The following is a 24,955-nucleotide window of genomic DNA, read 5'->3' as shown; positions in this document are numbered from 1 at the left end:
AAATCTCTCAGTGTTCACGTCTGTTTGTGAGGGCTTGTGTGTGTTTTAAATTAACTTCCTAAGGCTGGAAATGTTACAAACTAAGCAGAATCATATATGGATACAAGGTATTGTTGCCATGCACCTAAATTTACTTAAAAGTTTCATTCCTCCCACCAAATTAAGAGTCTAGCATTCACCTCTGGGTACTCACCAAGAAGAGGAGATGGTACTGATGAACCTATTGCAGGACAGGAATAAAGATGTAGACATAGAGAATGGACTTGAGGACATGGGGTGGGAGGGGGAAGCTGGGGCGAAGTGAGAGTAGCATCTACATATATACACTACCGAATGTAAAACAGTTAGCTAGTGGGAAGCAGTAGCATAGCACAGGGAGATCAGCTCGGTGCTTTGTGACCACCTAGAGGGGTGGGATAGGAAGGGTGGGAGGGAGGCTCAAGAGGGAGGGGATATGGGGACATATGTATGCATATGGCTGATTCACTTTGGTGTACAACAGAAACTAACACAGTATTGTGAAGCAATTATACTCCAATAAAGATCTATTTAAAAAAGAAAAAGAGGAGATGTTTAGCTCAAAGGATAATAATTCTGAGCCAATAATAACAATGCTTTTTAAAAGGCTTGGAAACCTAAAGTGCCTCTTTAACCAGAACTCTGCGTTTCTAGTTAAGGATCATGACTAGCAATATACCCATGGAGAACAAAACTGCTTTGTCACAAAACCTTGCAGAAGAAAATATCTGAAGCCTAACAGATTCTCTATCTTGGGCAAGTCACGTAACATCCCTGAACCTCAGTTACATGATCGGAAAAGTGAAAATAATGTTATTTGTCCAGAATCAGGCAAATGAGTGGGGTGATATCCTGAGGTCCCTTCTAATTCTAATTTCAACAGTTATTGAGCAAATACTATGTACTCAATACAGACGTTTGTTTTCCTAGGTCCAGTGATAGAACTGTAAAAAGACATTGTCTGACTATCTCTCCCACTATAATGCAAGTATCCTGACAGAAAGTAAACACATATAGGAATAAATAAAATAATGCAAAATGATAAATTCTGTGAAGAAAATAAAACAAGGTAACGTGATGGAGAATGATGGGGATTGGGGTGGGGGAAACAAAGAAGGAATCTACTTGATATTGGTGGTCAGGAAAGGCCTCTCTGAGGAGGTGGCATTTGAGCTGATAACTGAATGATGAAAGGAGCTACATAAAGATCTAAGAAAGAATGTTCTCAACCGAGAGAACAGCAAATGCAAAGGTCCTGAGGTGAGGATTGGCTTGACCTCTCTGAAGAACAGAAATTTTGGTATGACTGCAGTACATGTAGGAAATGAGACCAGAAAGGCAGACATAGCCAGATTGTGTAGGGCTTCTAATCTGCTGCTATTTACACTGTAAGAATCATTCCTTGGTCTCTCTGATTCAATTAGTAAACATAAGTGCCAGATGTTAATGATAGGGCTGCTTGATATTTACCCATAAGAAACCCAGGAAGAGGCACTGGTGGAGGGGGGTGGATGTGGGGGTTAAAACAGAGAATGAAAGCTCAAATTCTTGGGGGAGAGAGAGGTGGGGATGGAAGAGTGAGTGTGTACAGAAGGGAAATGGTTAGGGAGGGCTGGAGAAAGCTTGGAGGGAGGAGGAAAAGCACCAGAGCGACCTTGGCTATGAGAAACACCCTCAGTGCCTAGGTTTGTGGAGTCCACTGTCAGAAGGGTCAACCATTATAGGGGAAGGGGCAGGGCTCTGCCTTTGTGTTTAAAATCTTAAGTGGGGGAGTGAGTAGGGCAGGAGGCAAAAGTTTGGTTATTTCTTTTCATTGAGCCTTAACCTGAAAAGCAAGCCTGCTAATCAGGAGAAAGGCTTCTGTACTGCTTTACCCTTGTTGATTCCTCAGACCTTGAACTCAAATGCCCATTATTTCCTCCTTATTTTCTTCCCCAACAAATCCTGGCATTGCAAAGGGAAATGTGCTCTGATGTAAGAGTCCCTATCCAACACTAACACACGAACAATTGAGTACATTTTCTCTCCCTTTAGGTTTTTTCATTTGTGGAAACTCAGTTTTGTTTTCTGTTATTGACGCATCTCACTGAGCGGAAAAGAGATGGTATGTCACTTCTCAGCCACCACGTGAACAGGACAGTAGCTTGGAACACAAGAGTATGGGTGGCTTACTTGTTCCCAGATTTGCAGCACTGTGTGAAAACAGTGGCAAGTGTGCCGGTTTAATTTAAAATTGGATCTGTCCTAGGGTCAGTAAGGAATGGTACTGTTATTCCCTTTGCAACATGTATATATACCTTGGTAGGTTATTTCTGTGGGAGTTGTTTGCTTTGGTAGCAGTTATGCAGAAGGATGAGAGGAAATTAAATGCCTCTTTTCCCCCCTCTTTATCTAATACTGTTCCAAGGGCTAAGTGAAGACCAAAGATTCAAATCACTGCTGGGGGAAGGGGACCTGGGCAGAGGCAAACAATGTTCTGGGAGCAGAATGCAGGGGCCCAGCTGTGGGGAGTAGGAAGCAAGCCCCCCATTGCCCCCCCACCCTGCTGCAACCCCTTGGTCCACGTCTGGTAGAGGGCACACGGGTGCCTAGGAAGCTGGACAAGTGGGTTCCAGGCGGTAGAGCTGGCCTAGTGGTTTCCAGAGGCAGCCTTTTGTCCCTTCCCTGAAGGATGTTAGTCCTTTGGTCTTTTTCTAGTCAGAAATGACTAATGTGGGGTATGTGCACTCTTTAGAAACTATCTTTAGCTTTTTGCATAATGGGTTATAAATAAATGGCTTCAGGGAACCAGAAATGAGTTATTGAGTGAACTTGGCTATGGGATGGTTCAGATTCTAGATAGTTAATCACATTCTCTTGGGCTGGAAGGCTGTATCTAACACATTCACATTCAGCTGGAAAGTTAAAAAGACACTTTTGATCAACTTGAAGAATAGTTTTAACATCAAAAATAGGTTGGTACTAGAGAAAGAAAGATTATATTAATCCAAGAAGAATAATTTCCATCTCTGTGTAGTAATCTGGTGATAAAAGTAACACCCGCTTTTATTTTTAATTTGGGCATTTCTTACAAACATTCATGCACAGTTCATAAATGCCAATATGTTAATGTGTCCTATTTACAGTGTTTTTATATTAGGTGGTATATAAAAGACTGTTTTGTCTTTTCAGCCCCCTGGGCTCAGCAGCTAGATCTGCATACTGTACTCTCTTAATGCTGGGTGGCATCATGGACTTTCTGGTTTGTTTTAGACTTACGTTTTAACCCTATACAAGGGAGCTTCTATCATGGTTGTATACAGTGAACTCTTGCTGGTAACCACTTCTAGAAGTCAGGAGCAAAGTCCTTAACATGCTACCATATCCTTTTGTTAAGTTTCTTCAACCCCGGTCCTCCCTGAACTCTCTCTACCACATCAGCTTTGCAAGGTTCTTTGCTCACTTGTACCACTGAAATTCATAGCTTATTAGACAGCTAAGAAGCATAGGTAATCCAGTAGGAAGCAGTAAAGATACCTGAATAAGAGATTGTTGCCTCTGTGACAATGGCCTGACCTAAAGTTCTGCTTCTCAGAGTGGGTAGCAGGAACCCTAGGGACCATGACAAAGAGAGGTATCTGGGAGAGACAGGAGGAACAGAAGTGGATGGCTCCAAGATTAGATGAGGGATTGATTCCAGTTTTATGATATGTCAAGATAGAAACTGGCTGGTGATTTAAAAAAAACACTTTTCATCTTTACCAGTTGGCAGGTAAGGAAAACAAAATGTTTGTCTTCATTTTTATTTCCTACATAAATCATCCACCTTATTGGAAGGGTGGGTGTGGGAAGAAGAGCAGATGAATACTGTCGCAAAGCCCAGTGGAACAGTGGGCAAATTCACAAATTATAGGCCTATTGTAAAGACTTACCCTTTAAGTGAGATGTTTTTGCCTTGATTAAAGCTATGAGTATGTGAAAATAGTGCCCAATCCTTGGGCCCTACCTCAGAAATATAATCTGTATAGTGTAGAGTTCTTAATTTTTAAAATTCTTTCTTAAATTAAGGAATGTTTTATATATATATATATTTTTATACATATATATAAAAAACACATATCTCAGTGAATTTTTTTTTTTTGCGGTATGCGGGCCTCTCACTGCTGTGGCCCCTCCCGTTGCGGAGCACAGGCTCTGGATGCGCAGGCCCAGCGGCCATGGCTCACGGGCCCAGCCGCTCCGCGGCATGTGGGATCCTCCCTGACCGGGGCACGAACCCGTGTCCCCTGCATTGGCAGGCGGACTCTCAACCACTGCACCACCAGGGAAGCCAGAAGTGAATTTTTAGATGTGTATATTTCCATGTAATCAGTTCCCAGATTAACATGTAAAACATTTCCAGCACCCCTGAAAGTTATGCTCATGTGCCTTCACAGTCAGTATACCCTTTCAAGGTAACTACTAGTCTGAGTTTTATCACCATAGATGAGTTTTGTCTGTTCTTGTCCTCTAAATAAAATGGAATCATACAGTATGTATTGTTTTAGTCTGGTCTCTTTCACTCAGTGTAATATTTTGATAGGCATCCATTTCGTTGCATGTATCAGTAGTTTGTTCTTTCTTTATTTTTATGAAGTGTGCTACTTTGTGTGTAGGTATGTCTTGATGGATTATTCCTAGTTTTTGTCTATTGTGAATAAAGCTGCTATTAATAATCAAGTCCTTTTTTTGGTGGACACATATGCTACTTTCTCTTGGGGATACTTAGGTGTGGAATTTCTAGGTGCTAGATTAGGTACACAGATTTCCAAAGTGGTTGTACAATTTTACACTCCCACCAGAAATGTGGAGTTCATATTGCTGTACATACCTTTTTAGTGAAGTTCCTGTTCAAGTCTTTTGCCAATTGGTTGTGTTTTTCTAATTGATTTGTATTTCTTTTTATATTCTGAATGTAAGTCCTCTGTCAGATATACGTATTATGAATATGTTTCCAATCTGTGGCTTGGCTTTTCACTTTTTCAGTGACATTTTAAATGAACTTATTTTTTAATTTGATGAACTCCAATATAACACTATATCTTTTATGATTATTGCTTTTTGTATCCTTCCCATAAAACTTTGCCCACCTCAAGGTCATAAAAAATATTCTCCTATGTTTTCTTCTGAAAGCTTTATGGTTTTAGCCCTCTCATTGAAGTCTATGATCTGGCCAAAAAATTTTTAGTAAAAATTTATATCAGTAAAAATGTTTTGAGCATGTTTCCCCAATATACATAATTTTGTTTATGGATGATACAATCTACCACCACCAATATTAAACACTAATAAAGCTTGGTTTTTTAAAAATTAGATAAATATAAACAGAACTTCCATTATCACCCTTTCCAGTAGATCATTTGTGCATAGCCTGGGATATATAAATCCACCCTGGAGACTACTGTTCTAAACCACCAAAGGCTAAATAACATTTTTGACAAACACTGATAACATTAATGTCAGCAAAAGACTTCAGTGTTAACAAATGGCTAGAGTTGACAAAGTGTGAAGAGGACCCCAATGAGCATATTTGCTGATAATGTAAGAAACTCTGAGTTTGCTCTTGCACAGTGGTGTTTGTTCTCCCTTGCCTGACTTACGGAGACAGCAAGACTGATCTGACTTGGTAGGAGCAAAGACAGACTTGCTTTTGGTCGCTGATGTAGGGTACAGTGCTCTTGACTCCCTATCCCTTTTCTCATTACCAAGTTCCTAGAGCTGAGCTTGGCTCTGGACTGACTTTTTGGCAAAGATACTTAGAATTTGACTTGGGGTAATCCCCGGGGAAATTTAATGATTTGGAGCTTAGAGAGCTTTCCTTGTGAGGATTAGTAAAATAGATGGTAATTAAGCAGCTGGGGAGGAAGGAGCTGTCTGTAAGGATAGGTCATACTGTGGGGCACAGCATAGCTCCCTTGGTCCAAGGTCAAGAGAGCTGATGGGCGTGATCCACAGAACTGAACATTCTGGGGCAGCCCCTTGTAGGATTCTTAGCTGGTAAGGTAAAGAATATCTTTTCCTTTGGTGTCCACCTCCTCAGTCTAGTTCCATATAGGACTTACTATTTAGAACCATGCCTACTTACATCTTTTTAATTGGGTGATGTTTTTGAATTCTCATTTATTTGAGAGAGGTTTTTGTTTTCCGTTTTTCCTTTTGGGAAGCTGGGGTAAGGTAGAGAAGATGAAATTAGGAACAGCAATTTCTTATTTTTCAAATCTAGACTACTTTGGAATTTGGGAGGGATTTTAAAGGGAGAAAGTTGCTGAAAGAAACAAGTTAGGGCAGGCAGTTTGTCTGCAACCCAGGATCAGACCGTTGAAAGTCATGGCAAAGAAAGAGATCACAGAGGTTTCAAAGCCTGTATCTCCCTTGTCCAGGTCACTCTGATTGATCTCTCCTAGCATGATCAGATTCTAAGGGCTACCAATGGGGTAAGAGAGGGCAGATCAGAAACAGCCCCCAACTTGTGGTCTGTTCAAGTCAAACTAAGTTTCAGAATAAGCACAGACTTTATTATTTGATGATCCTACTTCCTAATAGTTAAACTTCTCAAAGACAGATTATCTCCATCTCTACATTTTCTCTCTATTGATTCCCCAGAAAAGGCCAAATTGCTGAATTGGTGTCTGGAGTGTTACTAAAAACTTGAAAATCTTTCAAAAAGTGATAAAAAGACATTCAGAGGATATACTTATTTTTAAAAAGCAATATAACTATTGTATTCTAGGTGGACCTTTTCCATTTATGTAGTAAAAAAAATCAGTTCATACAATTAACTATGTTATTTGCCTTCTTAGACAATGGACACGCTGGTGGAGGTAAGAGAACAGGCGGGTACAATGGTCCCTAGGTATCCGTGAGAGATTGGTTCTAGGACCCCCACGTGGATACCAAAATCCATGGAAGCTCAGGTACCTTACAGGTGGTCCCCCCATGCATGGGATTTTGCATCTGTGGATTCAGCCAACCAGATGAACCCGTGGAATGCCGGAACATCCTGCGGAACGTGTGCCGTGGCATAATTTGGCCAGAAGCTCCTAGAACTGGCCAACAAAGTTTCAGTTAATGCCTAGTTTTTCCAATAAATTTCTTGTAGCAAGCAGAGGTATTCACAATCATGCCATTGACTTTTAATACTGCTCTTACACTATTGTAATAAGCATTCAATACTTGCTGTTTATTGTTGCAGATGGTATGTCTCCTGCTGATGCATTTTTCCCCCAAGATAAACCTGGCTTAACTTTTCTTTCCTTCACTTTCTCATATTTCCTAGTTTAGTCAAGAGACCCAAGCAGGTATCTGCTAGTATCTTTTATTTAGTATAAAAGCTACTAGAAAGCCAGTAAGTACTGTTAGGTCCATTTTCCTTTGCCTTTACTCTCAAGCGGCCAATTTGTCACTTTGTTGACAGTTATTAGAGCACTTCATGCTTCATAGAAGATCCATCAAAAATTTCCAATTCATCAGCTCATTAGCACAAAATGGGGCTTCAGGAATCTCTTTCTCTCAGTGTCCCAACTGTGCTTTTATAAGTGTTCAAACCTTGATGGGCCACTCTGAAACAATGGATAAAGACCACAGGGAAATGAGAGATGGATGTTGATTAGTTTCGAAGGAGTGAAACATAGGTGAAGGCAAAGCACAGTGGGATTATCTGTGTCAGCAGAATGGTAATGCATGACTTTGCTAACTGTACACAGGTCACTGAATGTCAGAGCTCCACAGGTCGTCAGAGACCATCTAGTCAGACCCCCATGTTTTACCAGTAAGGGTGAAAGAGGCCAAAAGAGGGGAAAGGGACTTGTCCAAGGTCAGTCAGCTCTTCCCAACTTTCCAGGCAACAGCTGGCTTTTGGCTATATGACCTTTATGCAATCAATTTTCAATTACTTGGACCACTCACTGCTAGCCCAGCAATCACTTGGATAATCCAAAATGACACATAAGTTAACCATCGTTTACATTGGGCTTTGTAGTGTGTGTTTATACTGACATTCCAATGCGTCTGGGTCCAATCTGAGAACTCACAACACTTCAAATGAAACAAGAAAGCCACCCTGAAGGGCTGATTCAGGAAGAGCTGGAAAGTTGACCAGCCTTACTGAATGGACAGCATCAAATGATGCTATACAGCCCTCTCAAGAAGGACATGTTATTCTCAACATGTTTGTTGATTAACACCTCTTCTGTGCCCCAGCCAGAGTTACGAGTGGCACAGTGGGAAGGGAAAAAAAATCTTTTATAGGAGAATATACATATTGTTTCCCCTCCCTTCCTTCTTCCCTTCCCCTCCCCACCCTTCTTCCTTTCCCCTCCCCTCCCCTCCCTTCCCTTCCCTTTCCTTTTCATTCCTTTTCCTTGCTAGAAAAATGAACAGCTGCTTTATCTTCTATATAAACAAATAATGTGGTTGAGCCGTCGACCTGGAGAACTGGCTGTTAGGATGCCAAACAATAAATGGAAGACATGCTGGATCCCAGGAATCTAGAGGTGGAGGGGGGGGAGGAGGAAGACCTGTGAGCAATACTTTTTAAAAGAGTCCAAAAGTTAGGAGGAATAAGAAGGAATCTGTTGTATAGCTCAGTAAATGCCCTGGGTTTGGGAAAGGGCTAGTTTGGGGTATAGTCCAAGAGCTCTTCAGCCAAATGGAGTTTCATTTCCTGATCTGGACCTGTCTGTACTTTGGGATTTGGTGCCATAATTTGCTGGTTTGTTGTCTGCGAACCCTCAAACTTGTGCTAAAATGGAGTTATTATTATTCATGTTCTGAAGGTGATGCTGCTGGTGACTGAGAAAGGACATGGAACAGAAAAAGGGGCATGGAACAGAAAAAGGGGCATGGACAATTGGCTTGAGGCTATAGTCCAAGAAAGAGTCCCTGCAAGGATTCAGATAGTGGCAAACAAAGTGGCAGTAGGGAATGCAAAATGCCTGATCTTTTGCTGCAGCCATAATTAAGCATTTTAGTTTAAAAGGTACCCCTCTTTCATTTTCTGGTCTAGAATAAACAAATCTTATTGATGTAACAAAGTGCTTAATTAACCTGAGGTGGTACTTAATATCAATACATATTGAAGGAAAGACTTGCCACGGTTAACAGTAATATGGATAATTGAGTTATATGAATTTAAAAATGGGTAGAGTGAATTAAGACTAATGTACATCAACAGGAAATATCTATTAACATTCATTAGTTAGACTCTTGTTTGTGGTTCTTTGTTAGCCTAAGGAAGCCCTTTCAAATGGCTGATGATGCCTGTTGAAAGTCCTGCCTGATGCTGAGGGCCTTCCATGGATGCCAAAGGAATGAATCATTCAAACAGAACTTCTGAAATTCAAGTACAGCACTTTGCTTCTTCTTTTTCTTTTGGTAGCAGTGACTGTGAAGTAATAATGATAATGACAATGGAAATAGGGGTGTGATCCTACTTAATTTGCTGAGAGTTGTTCCCCATTTACCAATATTGGCTTGTTTTGTCTTGAGTGGTGGCCCAGGTATTGGAACAAAGGTATATATATATTCAATGTCACTTGGCTAACCTAAGATTTGTCAGACAAAGGTTAATTAAAAAAAATTGTTGGGTTAGCAGCAATAAATTTAATAACAGTCTGTGATTTAACTCAGAATTTCAATTTATTTGATGGGATTTTTAAAATCCTGAATTAACATATTTTTCTGAACTCAGGAGGTCTCATCTGCCAAATTGCACATGAGCTGGCCAACCTAAAGCTCAGCAATATTCTAACTTACATGGTGTGGGGATAGATTGGAGGGATGCTATAAAGGACTGAAAGAAAGATTGGAACAAGAGTAGAAGTAAATGTAAAAACACCTGCAGCAAAGACCAGCCCTTAGTTGCGCCATTTAGAACCTGCCTTTCCCTAAGAATTGTATGGTTTAATCATCCTCAAATCTTTTGCTTCTGAGAGAAACAAACAAACACCTCTTCCTGATTCCATTAGTGGGTTGGACCTTTTTTCACCTGTCCATCTCCATGGACATATGAACTTTAGATGGTAACCCACCCCTGAATCTGGGAGCTATGTGTACTTTGTTCATTTCTGTATCTCTAGCACTAAGCACGTTGTCCCCTGCATACTAGAAATTAACCAAAATCTTGAGGATGGATTAATGGATGGATGAGATGACTCCTACCACCATGGATGGAATTGATGTTCCAATAGGTGGAACTCACCTTTGTAGTAGAAGAAATGTCACATACAAAAGTAGCCGTAAGTAAGGATCCTTGGGGGAACATTCTGCTTTGCTTTGCTTTTGCCTACCCTAGTGGCTATTATTTCTTCCTTTGCTTTCAATGCCCACGCCCCAGCCTGACTACATTCCTGCCAAGATTGCCCTTGACCAATGGAAATACTGTAGGCTATGGTGGAACAGTGAACACCCATGTTCCCAGCATTTGGTCAGTGCCCACTGTCAACAACATACTTGTTGAAGAGATATAGATAAATGATCAGTTACTTTGTATCTTTTGGATTTGCAATTCCACTCACAGAAGGTTGAGCTGGAAGCCACCTTCAAGGTCTTCAGAGTCAACCCCTTGCTCCCAGATCCTTCACATACTAACAACCCTGTGAGGTAGGGATGCTTATTATCTGTATTTCACATATGGGGCCATTGAGACATGGAGATATTAGGTAACTTGCTTGGAGTCACAGAGCTAGGAAGTACTAGAGCCAAGATTCACACTCAAGCTTGTCAGACTTCAGAACCTGCCCAAAGAGAGAAGGACTTGCCAAAGGTCATTTTGCTGAATCCTAGTTCTTCTGGCTCTAATTTGTGTGCACAATTTGCTATTCCATGCCCACACTGTGGAGTTCCTTCGAACATCGTTTTCTTATTTAGAAGTACTTGTCTCCCCAAATGGACTGTTGGTTCCTCCAGGCAAAGATTGCATTATATCTGTGTTGTTTTCTTCCTCAAGGGCTTGCCCAAGCTTTGCCTTCAGTAAATAATGGCCTATAATCAGCTTCTTAGCTGCTCCCTGGAGCGTCTTGGTGCCATCCCCCAGGACTATTTGTGGCTCAGAAGTTGGGAGGAGCCAGGAAGTAGAATTTGGGGGAAGGAATCGCCTCACCACCTGCTTTCTTTTTTGTCCTCTGCAACACAGATTGAAGATGGAGGCAAGGCAGCCTTGTCGCAGAAGATGAGGACTGGTGATGAGCTGGTGAATATCAATGGCACACCATTGTATGGCTCCCGCCAAGAGGCCCTCATCCTCATCAAAGGCTCCTTCCGGATCCTCAAGCTGATTGTCAGGAGGTAAGGCACAGGGAGATTTGCTATTAGGTGCATGGGCCGCTGAAACCACTTGGTTGGTAGAAAAGCCTCAATAGAGGCATGTCTCTATCAATATCAAGGAAAGAGGTGTTTCATGTGAACAGAATTTTGCAGACAACTGAAGCAGAATGGCATAAGAGAAAGGGCCTTTGGTTCAAATCCTGGCACTATCTCATACTACCCATGTATCTTGCATAAATTTATTTTACCTCTGAAAGACTCACTCTCCTCATTTGCTTTTGAGAGAACTGAATGACTCAATACACACCAAGGGCCTACCTAACCCAGTGTTTTTCTGTATCCTCCTTCATAAAAGGCTGCCACTGCTGAACCACATAGATTTAAAGAGATCCTACTCCCAGCCATGGTAGGCACTCTGGAGGCTGTGGCAAACTCTAAGACAGGAAGCCTGCCCTTGAGGAGTGTACAGTCTAACAGGGGAGAAAAGACACACATAAGACAAATTAATTAGCAATACATTTTTTTAAAGAAAGCTGTAAAGGAGATTCCACAGGGTGAAGGGTGATTGTCAAATGAATTGTTCAGACAGAAATTGCTATTAGAGTTCAAGAGAAAGAGAAAGCACGTCAGAAGAGATGGTTAGGGTAAGACTTCATAGAGGAGGTGGAATCTAAGCTAAAAGACAGGTAGAATTTGACAAAGAAACCATCAGGAGGGGAAAAGCTTTCTAAGTAAGTAGAGTGGCACAAGCAGGAGGAAGACAAGGACATATTTGGAAGATAAGGACAGTCATTCTACTGCTGCCAAAGCATCCACCTATAGGTGAGCTTACCATAGGTCTTTCTTTCATTTTGCTGCTGTATCTTTGTTTTCTACTCCTGGAGCTCATACTTCTCCCTTTCTGTTAGTTTCCTTTATCCTATACACATGCCTAAGTTTTTCCATCTTAATTATTTTTATTAGAAAAAATTTTGTGTCTTCCTGTAATCATACTTCCCCCTCTGGCTTCTGCCCCATCTTCTTCTTTTTGTTCATATTCAGTCTCTCAAAAGGCGAGTCTATACTCACTGTTTCTACTTCACCTACCTTCACCTACCGTTTAGCTTTCCACCCACTGCAGTCTGAATTTGACTCCCAGAAGTCCACTGAAACTACTCTGTCAAAATATATGTATAACCTCCTAGTTGTCAGAGTCAATGGGTTATTTCTAGTCTTTATCATATATGACTTACATATGGCGTTTGACATTGTTGCTCTGGATTATACCCTTCTTTGTGAAACTCTCCTTTCTTGCTTTCAAGATACCCCATTTCCTTGTTCTTTTTCTATCTCTCTGTTCACTTTTTAAAATGAGGTTCCTCTACCACCTTCTCTTCCTCTGCCCATCCCTTAAATGTTGGTGTTTCCCCTAGTTCTACCCTTTCTAATTTCATCAATATACCATGGAAAATCTCACCCGGTCCCCGAGTTTCAATGATCATCTGTGTGTGGATGACTAGATCTCTAACGCCCCAGACCCCTATAACCAACTTCTATTAGACATTTATACTTAGATGTATCAGAAGCATTTTCACACACAACATGCACAAGCTCCTTATCTCAGTGACTGGGACCACCATGCCCTTAGTCAACCAAGCCAGAAACACAGAAGCCATCTTTAATTTTTCCATTGTTCTCCTGCTCTATATGCAAATGATTTATCCTGAGGAGAGAATACTTAGGGGGAAAGATTTTGAGTTAGTAAGGGTGAAGTTATATAGGATCCCATTGATTTATTATATTACCTGCTGCTACATAAGACTAAGCCATGCCTGCCCATGTACCTAGGTAAGAGGTGACATGTTAAATAATGTCTTATACAATAGACACATTGTCACTGACTCAGTATTGGATAGGTCATAATTTAGGTTTTAAATAAGGCTTCTTAAAGGGGCAGCTTGGTGAATTTAGAAGTTTTTGTTTTAGAATCAGATAGACACATGTATGCTACTTCCTGGTTCTGTCACATGGGAAATAATAGTTCCTATATAGTAGGATTACGATTAAGTGAGGCAATTTATGTAAAATGCCTTTAACATAATAGGTTCTCAGTGAATTTCAGTCCCATTCCTTTCCCTAGGGTATAAAAGAAGCATAATTGGTAACCAAACACCATTATGAAATAAGGAGATCATCAAACTGTATTGTGCTTTGCAACCTAACCTTCAGAGACAAGATTTGCTGGGAAACCATTAGGGGTGAAAAAGATCTGACAGGAAATAAAGCCCCTTGAGAAATATTGGTTATACAGAGGTACCAGCACTTAGAAGGAACGTAGACATGATCCGTATTGGCTTCTGAACCAGTCCTAAGAATGAGAGTGTTCAGGTGTGTCACTCACTCATCCTCCCTTGGTGAGCTCCATGTCTTCTTTCTCCCTACTGTGGTGACATCTGCCACTACCAGTCACTTAAGAGTGGCTATAATTATGGCCTTGGAGATAATCGGGCCCTTTGGTTTTCATGGTGTGGCAGGTCCTATGGCTCCCAGAACCTACGTTGTCTACCCTTTCAGCTTCCCCGTCTCAACCCCGATTGGAGGAGGCGTTCAATGACATAATTTATTAGGTGATGCTGCCCTCTTGTGGAAAACTTAACCTTCACCTATGGACTACCCTGGGGATGGTGTAGGACATTATTCCTTCTTTCCTGGTCCAAGTTATTCTTCTAATTTATGAAAGAGCTCTCAGCACATAAAAGAAATGTGATCTCCATGAAATTTAATATTTAGCCTAGTGTTTTATACTAAGGTAGAAAGTCTTTGGTTTGAGTAAAGCAATCAACTGACAAAGATTCAACACTGAGCTTTAGGTCTGAGCTTGAGTGTTTGTGGATGAATATAAAGAAGGAACTTCAGAAAATGGCTTACTCTGAAAAGCCAGCCCAGCTCTTCCTCCTATATTGCTCTTTAGATAATGGTTAACTAAGGCATAAATCTAGGTGTTGCCCTCAACTCTTCTCACTTGCCTCAAGCCACTTCAATCCAAGTTATTCCAAGTCTTGATTATTCTACTTGCTAAAAACCTCTCTGTAGCCCTTGTCTTAATCCAATTGTTCATCATTTCTTACCTGGACCATTGTAATAGTCTTCTTACTGGCTTCTAATCTTGTAGTCTCACCTCCTTCCAATCAATCCATTCTCCAAATAAGCATCTAATCATGTCACTTATCTATTTGAAAAAAAGAAAACAAAACAGGACCAATAACCATACAATCACATTGGTCCCAAGAGATAGAAGATACAGACTATATTAAGGATTTGTATTCATGAAACCATTCTTTGAGAAAAAAAAAGGATCTAAATATGTAAAGAAAAAACCTGCAATAAAAGAAGAAAAATTATATAAATGTCTACATGGGAAACTTTAACATAATTTAACTATATCAGATAAAGTAGACCTAAAATATATACTTTAAAAGTTTGAAAACCATAATTCCTAGGGTCTAATTAATAAATGTCAAAAACTGTATTCTATAGACAGTGAATACACTATATTTTCAAATATTCTGGTAACATTTAAAAAAATGATCATTGATATGCCACAAAGAAAACCTTTGCAAACTCTTGCAAGTAGACACACTTTCTCTGTTCTCTGATGATAATGTAAAACTTTTATAAACTTGAAAACAAATTTAAACAAAAGTCTTCAACTGCATGAATATTTCAGAACACAATTTATATGCAAGTATTAGCTCAAAGAAACACTGGCAGACTAATAAAAAATAACAAAAACGAGATCACGACTTATCAAATCTTTGAGAGCAATATTCAGGAGTAAATTTATAGCCTTAAATATTTCATTATTAAATATGAAGAATGAAATTATGTGACTAAGAATCCAATATAATATGAAGCCGACGGGTAGGGTTTTTTTAATGGGGGGATGAATTAAGTAGATAAGCCTCTAGCAAATTTAATCAAGAAAACAATGATGAATTATAAATAAAATTTAAGTGATAAATGGAATACAAGAGCAAATACAAAGGTTTCTTAAATTTTAGGATACTACTAAATTGTACCTTAATAAATTTGAAAATCTCAGAGAAATTTAAAATATCTAATAAATATTAAATGGCAAGCATTATTGAGAAGTTGCAAACTAAATGGACCTGTAATTGTAGAAACATTGAAAACAATCATCAAAGAGAAACTTCTACAAATACTTTAAGGTCAGATGTATTTACCAGCGAGTTCCTTCAAACTTTCTAGGAATAGACAAATTCAATTCTATAGCAGTGTTATACAGTTGAACATCTTGAAGAGTTATTCACATTGGTTTTGAAGGTAGCATCACTCTGATACCAACATCTGACAAACTGCTCCAAAAAGAACATTCTATCCAGTTTTTTTTTTTTTTCGGTATGCGGGCCTCTCACTGCCGTGGCCACTCCCACTGCGGAGCACAGGCTCCGGACGCGCAGGCCCAGTGGCTATGGCTCACGGGCCCAGCTGCTCCGCAGCATGCGGGATCCTCCCAGACCGGGGCACAAACCCGTGTCCCCTGCATCGGCAGGCAAACTCCCAACCACTGTGCCACCAGGGAAGCCCTCTATCCAATTTTTGAACTTAGATGGAAAACCTATGAATGAAATTCTATCAAATCTACTTCAGTAATGTTGGACAATAACAATTCATTGCAAATGTTAAAAGATAATTTTTAAAAAGATAAAATCTTAACTCATAGCGATAGAAAAATGAACGTGTTAAAGATTTTTATTTAACAGTAATAAGGATATTGTAAGGTGTTACAACCAGTTCAAAGGATAAGTCAAAGAAGCACAAATTTAATTTAAAAGTAGACCACATTAACCAATGAGGAGCTATAAGGAGAAATATATGCCATTCACAATAGCAACCAAACACATACAATTCTTAGAAATGACCTTAGTAGGAAATATGTATGAAAGCAAGAAGTTTATGCTGGAAATTACAAAACTGTCCAGAAGGAGAAAATGTGTAGACGCTATTTTTTATCACATGGGTAAAGTCTCAGGGCACTGTTGTAATGATAAAATTAAGACACAATTTGATGGATAGTATATACACATGCCCTGGTTTAGGCATGCTTTCCACAGACAACTTCTAAACCATTATTCTTCTAAACTCACACAAAAATCCCTTTTGAAATTCAAACAAGCAGGCTTTATCATTTTCATTTCCTTACCAATGTCATCTATCAGCCTGCAGGTCATTCTCCCACTTCTGTTTTATACTTTGGCACCTGCTTCACCATCATCTTCTCTACCCCAGTTTCTGCTGTCATACTGAAAGATTTCATTGTTCTTGTAAAGAATCACAAACTTTAGTCTTATGGGTCCTTGATCTCAACTTCAAAGATAAACCCTTCTATATCAGCAGCTCACTCCCCTGACTGTACCATGGACTGTGCCAACCTTTCAGTCAACAAATATTTATTGAATGTCTAATCTAGGCTACAGTCTGGTGACTCAATCATGGAACCCTGACACCTTCCAGTCTTTCTCCATTGGAGTTCCTTATCTGAATCACAGAAGAAAGAAAATAAGTTGAGTGACCATTATCTCAGTTTTCCCAAGGATGGCACATAACTAGGAGTGTGCTAGATGCAGAAGAGAGAAGTTAATTCATTACATACAATGGATTCTTCAGGGCTGTGTTTCTTACTGGAGAGCATCACTTAGAAACTTGTTAGAAATGCAAATTATTGGGCATTACCATAGACCTACTGAATCAAAACTCTGAGCGTGGTACTCAGCAATATGTTTTAACAAGCTTTCCAGGTGTGAAGCTTACAGTTTGAGAACCACTGTCTTGAGGGCTTCGGGCTTAATTCTCAGGAATCAGCTGAGAAAGATTAAATTCAACTCTCTGATAACAACCTTACTCCTTCTAGCTTTCACATACCCCATTCCCTTTACAGCTGCTCTTCAATATCTAGCCCTCAAATATCATTTTCCACTATTCTGTGCTCACGACTATATCTCTAGTTCTGATCTCTCCCCAAAGCTCATATGCATAGCAGCCTGGTAAACATCTCTACAGGAAAACCCAGCAGGAACTGAAAGGCAATGTGTGTAAATCTGAACTCATTATCTGGTTTATAAAACTCTCTCCCTTTCCAATAGCAGTTGGTGGTACTTTCATCCATCTAGCCATCCAAGTGAGAAACCTGAGTCATTTTTGACTCCTTGTTCTCCCTCACTAAGCCATGTTGATTTAACCTCTTAGACACTTCCAGAATTTACACTCCTCACTCCATTTTCACCACTATTGCCCTTCTCATCTCTCCCCTGTACTATTTCAGTAGCCTCTTGACTGTCTCAGATCTGTCTGCCAAGGTGTTGCCACAGAAGTAAATCTAAAATACAGATTCAATTATATTAATCCCCTCCTGGAAACTTGTAAGTGGCCTTCATTGCCCAGAGGCATGGTAAATAAGACATTGTATGTCTTCATCCCTACCCATACCTGCAACTTCATCTGACACTTGTCTTTTGTGCTAGAGCAATACCATTCCCCAAGAATTTCATGCTATTTGTCACCTCTGACTCTGATCATTCTCTGTTTTCTATTGGAGCATACTTTCCTCTTCCTTTCCTTAGTTAATGCCTTCATATTGACCTTTAAGATTCAGCTCTGGGGATGTTTCTAGGGTACTTTCTTTGATGCCTTGGGTTGAGTTAGGTGAACTTTCTCTGTCTCCCATAGAACTCTAGTAGGTTTTATCACATTGTGTTGAAATAATCTGTTTCTATGTTTATCTTCCCCATTACACCAGACCAGGAGTTGGCCAACTACAGCCTATGGGCTAAATCCAACCCACCACCTTTTTGGGGATGGCCTGCTACTAAGAGTGTTTTTTAAAATGTATTTTTAAATGGTTGGGGAAAAGAAAGAATAGGATTTTATGACATGTGAAAATTATATGAAACTCAAATTTCAATGTCCATAAATAAAGTTTTATTGGAACAGAGCCATGCCTATTCATTTACATATTGTCTATAGCTGCTTTCACACTATGATGGCACAACTCAGTAGTTGTGACAGAAACTGTCACAACTGAAAAGCCAAAAAAGTATTATTTTGCCCATTACAGAAAAAAATGTGCTGACCACTGGACTACAAGAACCATGAGGGGAGCGGCTGCTTCATATTCATTGTTGTGTCCTCAGCACCTAGTACACCTTATGGCACATAAGAAGGACTCAGAATTTTTTTTAACATCTTTATTGGAGTATAATTGCTTTACAATGGTGTGTTTCCAGCATTTATTGTTTCTAGATTTTTAGATGATGGCCATTCGGACCGGTGTGAGATATCTCATTATAGTTTTGATTTGCAATTCTCTAATGATTAATGATGTTGAGCATTCTTTCATGTGTTTGTTGTCAATCTATATATCTTCTTTGGAGAAATGTCTATTTAGGTCTTCTGCCCATTTTTGGATTGGGTTTTTTTGAGATGTCCTTGCATTTAGATATTTAATCCATTTTGAGTTTGTTTTTGTGTATGGTGTTAGGGAGTGTTCTAATTTCATTCTTTTACATGTAGCTGTCCAGTTTTCCCAGCACCACTTACTGAAGAGGCTGTCTTTTCTCCACTGTATATTCTTGCCTCCTTTATCAAAGTAAAGGTGACCATATGTGCGTGGGTCTATCTCTGGGCTTCCTATCCTCTTCCATTTGGGGTCCTTTGTGTTTCCATACAAGGTATGAAATTTGCCAGTGGTAGTTTGATAGTGATTGCATTGAATCTGTATATTGCTTTGGGTGGTAGAGTCATTTTCACAATGTTATTTCTTCCAATCCAAGAACCTGGTATGTATCTCCATCTATTTGTATCATCTTTAATTTCTTTCATCAGTGTCTTATAATTTTCTGCATACAGGTCTTTTGTCTCCTTAGGTAGGTTTATTCCTAGATGTTTTATTCTTTTGGTTGCAGTGATAAATGGGAGTGTTTTCTTAAATTCACTTTCAGATTTTTCATCCTTAGTGTACTCTGGTTTAGTCTCGGAAGGTTGTGCATTTCTAAGAATTTGTCCATTTCTTCCAGGTTGTCCATTTTATTGGCGTAGTTGCTTGTAGTAATCTCTCATGATCCTTTGTATTTCTGCAGTGTCAGTTGTTACTTCTCTTTTTTCATTTCTATTTCTATTGATTTGAGTCTTCTCCCTTTTTTTCCTTGAAGAAGACTCAAGACTTTTTTTTACACATCCTGATGTAGGGAAGTAAGAAAGTAGCGAATATGAGTAATTGGTCCACTTGATAGTTTTCATGGTCACCTAAATTGGCGTATGAGATTGCATTCAGTCTCTTATGGATATGGTTATTTGTGAGCCTGTTTTTATCTGATCAACTCTAGGTTCACTGATGAAAAAAAGCCAAAAAATCTGTTTTTTTTTCCTGCAAACTTGATGTCCAGATCTTCTACCAACATGATTAGGAGAAGGAAGCATATTTGGGGGCTTTGTCCAGGCTACCTGCCACCCTCTCTAGCTGATCTTTCTCTGTTGTGATTATGCCTCTGCCATCTACAGTTATTAAGTGGAAGGGGTTTAACTGTTAAAACTCATTAAAACTGTATTTGTCCTGTCATGTATTAATATACCAAGGATAGGGGGAGCTTCACAGTTGACACAGTGTTAGAGAAGTCCTGGAAAGGCAAGAGATGGAAGAATCGACGTACTATTATAAAACAGGGATAGGTAAACTATGGTCTGTGGCAAAATCTGGCCTGCTACCTGTTTTTGTAAATAACGTTTTATTGGAATACAGGCATTTTCATTCATCTACATGTTGCTTTTATACCACAATGGCAGAGCTGAGTATTTCTGTCAGAGGACATATGGCCCTCAAAGCCTAAAATACTTACTACCTGGCTCTTTACAGAAAAAGTTTAAAGCATCCTCCAAAAAGAAGCATCCTCCAAAAGGAAGGTATAAACATCCTCCAAAAAGAAGACCTTGAGACTATCTAAAGGTTAAAAGGACTGAAAGAGAACCACCACTGTCTACAAGTGAGAGTGCATTAAAAAAAAAATCACAGAATGTTTAAACCAACAAACATGTGAGGCCAACTGATGAATTCTTGAGATTCAATTATTCTTTTGAGTTTGGGTGATGATGTGGTTGGTATAAGGCAAAATGAATTGTATTTGTGTTCATACAAGTATGTGTTTGCTTGCTTGCTTCCTCCTATTCAAAAGATATACACACTACTATATATATAAAAAAAACAAGGACCTACTATATAGCACAGGACCTATATTCAATATTTTGTATGTTCACTTTGCTGTACACCAGAAACTAACACAACATTGTAAGTGAACTATACTTCAATAAAAAGATATATATTTTAAAATTTTTATTAGAGTATAGTTACTTTACAATGTTGTGTTAGTTTCAGGTGTATAGCAAAGTGAATCAGTTATACATATGCATTAAGAAAGATATGTATTGAGTGCTTCTATAATCTAGATAATGAGCTAACTCCTGGGGATACCATAAAGAATAAAACAGACACATTCCCTGCCCATATGTAGCTTATAGTCTATTATGTTTGACCTTAGCATGACTTTGAACAAGTTTATATAACTTCTTTTAGCCATTCTTTTCCCTCCTGTATAATCAGAATGCTAATGCCTCTTTTGCAAGTTTGTTGTAAGAATTAAATGAGATTTTATATATATACATTTTCCCAAGTCATTCAAAGAATATTTATCGAGTGCCAACTATATTCTAGGCACTATTCCAAGTATTGGTGATACAGCAGTTAATACAGTAGATTTAAAGAGAAAATCTTGCCCTCATGGAAATTGCATTTTAGTCAAATATATGAAAGTACCTGAAGCAAAGTAGGATTTAATGATTGTTCTTTTCCTTTTCCTGATAAATAAAAAGATGGCAGTCCTTATCCTTCAGTACTGACTTTAGCAGGGAGTACAATACTGGTTAAAACTATGTCACACAGATTTCCTTTTAATGGCTAGCACTTTTAACAACATAGATGAGGTGTTATTATCAATCATAATAATAATTGTCAACCAGAATAATCATTAGGTTGGATAGCAGAAGTTGTGAAAAACAACTAGTTCCAAATTAGTTTACTTCTCGTTCCTTGCATGTGCCTCTCTGCCTTTTCTATGTTGTTCCTTGAGCTAGAAAGTTTTTCACCTTTCTCTGCTGAACCAAAGACTGGCCATACACTAAAGTCAAGCTGCAATCAAAGGAAAATGTACTGTCAGAGCTAAAAGAGGTCTCTCTAATCACGGTATTTAGCAACCCCATTTTATACGTGAAAAAAATGCCCAGGACAGGAAAAGACTCTAAGTTCACATAGCTTAGAAGTGACAGAGGTAGGACTAAACAAGCAGCCTCTGCTTACCAGTTAAGCATTCGTTTCACCATTTCTGGGATGTCTCACATTTGCTACCACCTCTAAGAAGCCTTCCTGCACTTGAGGGAGACATCATCTTCTTACACCCAAAGTACCTTCACTGTCCTAACCTTTACCTTATCTTTTCCCTCTGCCAACTCTTTTATGAATTGATCCACATCCAAGTGTTTCACCTCTCTCCTAGATGCAGGAGACTGCCAGATACCTCTGCCCAACTTTACCTTCTTTCTGACCTGCAGACTTCCATTCCAAAGTGTGTATTACCCCTCACCCAACTTCCCCACCTAATATCTCTATTTCTGACCATGGCATATTTCCCACCCCTGTAAGTCAAGCTCACAACTGTAGAATCCTCTTCCATTCCCTGTTTCATCCCCAACAGTCCCCAAGCCCTTTCTGAGCTTCTTCTGCAGTGTTTCTAATATCCAACTCATCTATCTCCTTTTGCCTTCTTCCTGCTACTGCCAGGGACTCATTACCTCTTGTCTGGATGCCCTCTAACCCATTCTCTGCAATTCTGCCAAATGAATCTCCCTAAAGCACATCTATGTATTCATTTCAATCAGCAGTAATTGTGCTCTGGGTAAACCTCATGAATTATGAGATCTCAATTGTGCTTAGCCTGGGTCATGTCATTCCCTTTCTCAAAAAAAGATGCAATTGTCTCCAGAATTAAGTCCAGCCACTTCATTCCAGCATTGAAGACCCTGTATAGATGTATCTAAAGGACTTTTTTTCTATCCTCATCTCCCTGAAACAAGGGATATGCATTTGAAACATTTATCTCCTCACTTGGACATACCCAATTCTTTCACTTGTGGCCTGGTCCTCATTCCCCTCTACTTCCTGGAGAAATTTTTCACTTTTGATTCCCACTCTCCTTTTTTCACATATTATCAGCCTGTTATCCTTCTCTTTGCCCTGAGTCCACCTTCTATGTCTGCAAACCGGCTCAGATCTTTCCCATCTTGAAAATAACCTTTGTCAGACCTATGTTTATCTTTAGATATTACCCTTTTTTTCTTTCATAGCTAAATTACCTTGTCTACACTCACTGTTCCTACTCTTCCACTTTCCATTCACAACACAACTCATAAGAATCTAATTCTGTCCCTCACCATGTTCCTCAAGTGACTCTGGCCAATATTACCAGTGACCTGTTAATTATTTAAAGCAATGAACTTTTTCCTATTCTTATCTTACTTCACCTCTGCATTAGTATGCTAGAGCTGCTATAACGAATGTACCACAAACTGGGTACATTAAAACAACAGAAATTCTTTCACAGTTCTGGGGGCTAGAAATCTGAAATCAAGGTGTTAACAGGGCCATGCTCTTTCTGAAGACTCTAGGAAAGAATCTTTCCTTGCCTCTTCCTAGTTTCTGGTGGTCGCCAGCGACTCTTGGTGTTCCTTGGCTTATAGGCACATCACTTTAATCTCTGCCTCCTTCTGTGCATAGTATTTATTTGTGTCTGCGTCTGCATGGCCTTCTTATAAGGACACCATTTATTGGATTTATGGCTTATCTTAATTTTGTATGACCTCATCTTAACTAGTTACATCTGCAAAGGCCCTATTTCCAAATATGCTTGCATTTTGAAGTTCTGAGTGGACATTAATTTGGGGGGGAACACCATTCAACCCAGTACAGCCTTTCCTCAGTACTTAACACTGTTGAACACTGCTTCCTTCTCAAAATTTCCCTCTTCCTATGGCTCCAGTAATACTATATTTCCCCTATTTTTTCTTTGTTTTTTTTCTTTTCTATTCCTCCACTCCCCTTAAGTATATATTCTCCAGAATTCTACACAAGGCTCTCTACTCTTCTCACACTGTACAATCTGGGTGAGTTTAATTCATTCTCATGATTTTACTTAGCAAGTAAGACTTCTAAATATCTCATTTTATCCCATACTACTCTCTCATATATCCCACTGCTTTCTGGATATTTGTATGCCCCCACAGATATCTCAAAATCTCCACATGTATGTATTAAATTTATTAACCTCCACCTCCAACACCTGACGAAATCTGCTTCTCCTCCTGTGTACCTCTGTATAAATAAATAGTTCCCAGTGAACTCAGTTTTCTCAACTACTCAGTTCTGTATCTAATTGACCAAGTCTTGACAATTTTTACCTACTGAAAATTTCTCACATTTCTCCTCACTTATGTGTTCACTGCAATAGTCCCTCAACTAGTTTATCTACCTCTAGTCTTTCCATGCTCTCCACCTCCTGAATTGAATCTTCTCCACTCTACAACCAGAGTCTTCTTTTTAAACTTGAATCTGGTTATGAAACCCTTACTCACCACAACCCTTCAAGCTTCCCTATTATGTTTAAGATAAAATCCAAACTCCTTAATTTGGTTGAACAAGGCCCTTTAGAATATAACCGTATTTATCTCCACACAAGCTTCCAATCTATGCTATGCCCATGTTCAACTGCAGGTACTCTCCAACTATAACATCATCGCCCATATCTCTGTGTCTTTTCACATTCTGCTCCTTCTTGGCATGATGACTGCTCCCTCCTCTTGTTTGCTTAGCTAACTCAAGACTTGACCAAGGCTTTGCCACTTGTAAGACTCTTTCCTTAGCTCTTTCATCCCTGGACTGTATTAAATTTTCCTCCCATAAACAACACCCGCTGATTTCCTCTGTCTAGAACTGCTTATTCTATATTGTAACAGCCTGTTTACTCATCCATTTCCCCCTATGAATTTTGGGTGGTGTCCATGTGTTATTTATCCTTGTATCTTTGACATAGCCATCATAGTGCCTAGTAGGGATACAAGTTCAATACTCATTGAATAGCTAATTGAATTGAATGAATGTGTGCCAGGCAAGGGCAATCAGGGTTACCAGAGTGAGGATTAAAAGCTGAGAATCCCAGGGGTGTTGGGTTGTCAGACTTCCAAATACTTGAAAATTGAGGTGGTGGGTTCAAGAAAATAAATATGAGTCAAAGATGAATCCAGAGTTTCTTGCTTAATAGGCTAGATGGAGTTACAAGAACTAGGATTTATTGAGTCCCTACTAGACACTGCACATTTGACCCAGTATTTTATATACATTATATCAGAAGGAAGTAAAATAATGAGCTCAGTTTTAGACAGGCAGAGATTGAAGTATCTATTAAGACCTCTTAGTAGAAATGTCCAGCAGTCAATTGTAATTATAAGTCTTGGGTATAGAAAAGAAATAAAGATGCAATAATTAGATTGAGAGTTAGTTTGG

The 24,955-nt window shown here is 39.3% G+C and overlaps 1 protein-coding gene across 4 annotated transcripts in view; it reads left to right on the top strand.

The window, feature by feature from the left end:
* The window catches only part of SHROOM4 (shroom family member 4), a 199,516-nt gene that overhangs the window by 88,456 nt on the left and 86,105 nt on the right, over positions 1-24,955 (top strand). For 2 of the 4 annotated variants that reach the window (XM_024750644.1, XM_024750640.1), the window contains exon 2: positions 11,168-11,319. In XM_024750644.1, the coding sequence (XP_024606412.1) occupies positions 11,168-11,319 (152 nt within the window). Of the gene's footprint in view, positions 1-10,148; positions 10,276-11,167; positions 11,320-24,955 lie in introns of those variants that run through there. The other 2 variants (XM_024750642.1, XM_024750641.1) reach the window with 2 other exon arrangements.

Source organism: Neophocaena asiaeorientalis, unplaced genomic scaffold (genome assembly GCF_003031525.2).
Source record: "Neophocaena asiaeorientalis asiaeorientalis breed wild unplaced genomic scaffold, Neophocaena_asiaeorientalis_V1.1 scaffold675, whole genome shotgun sequence".
In the NCBI taxonomy this organism is placed as follows: domain Eukaryota; kingdom Metazoa; phylum Chordata; class Mammalia; order Artiodactyla; family Phocoenidae; genus Neophocaena; species Neophocaena asiaeorientalis.
Note: the sequence above shows the minus strand (reverse complement) of the source record. Positions and strands in the feature narration are given on the sequence as shown.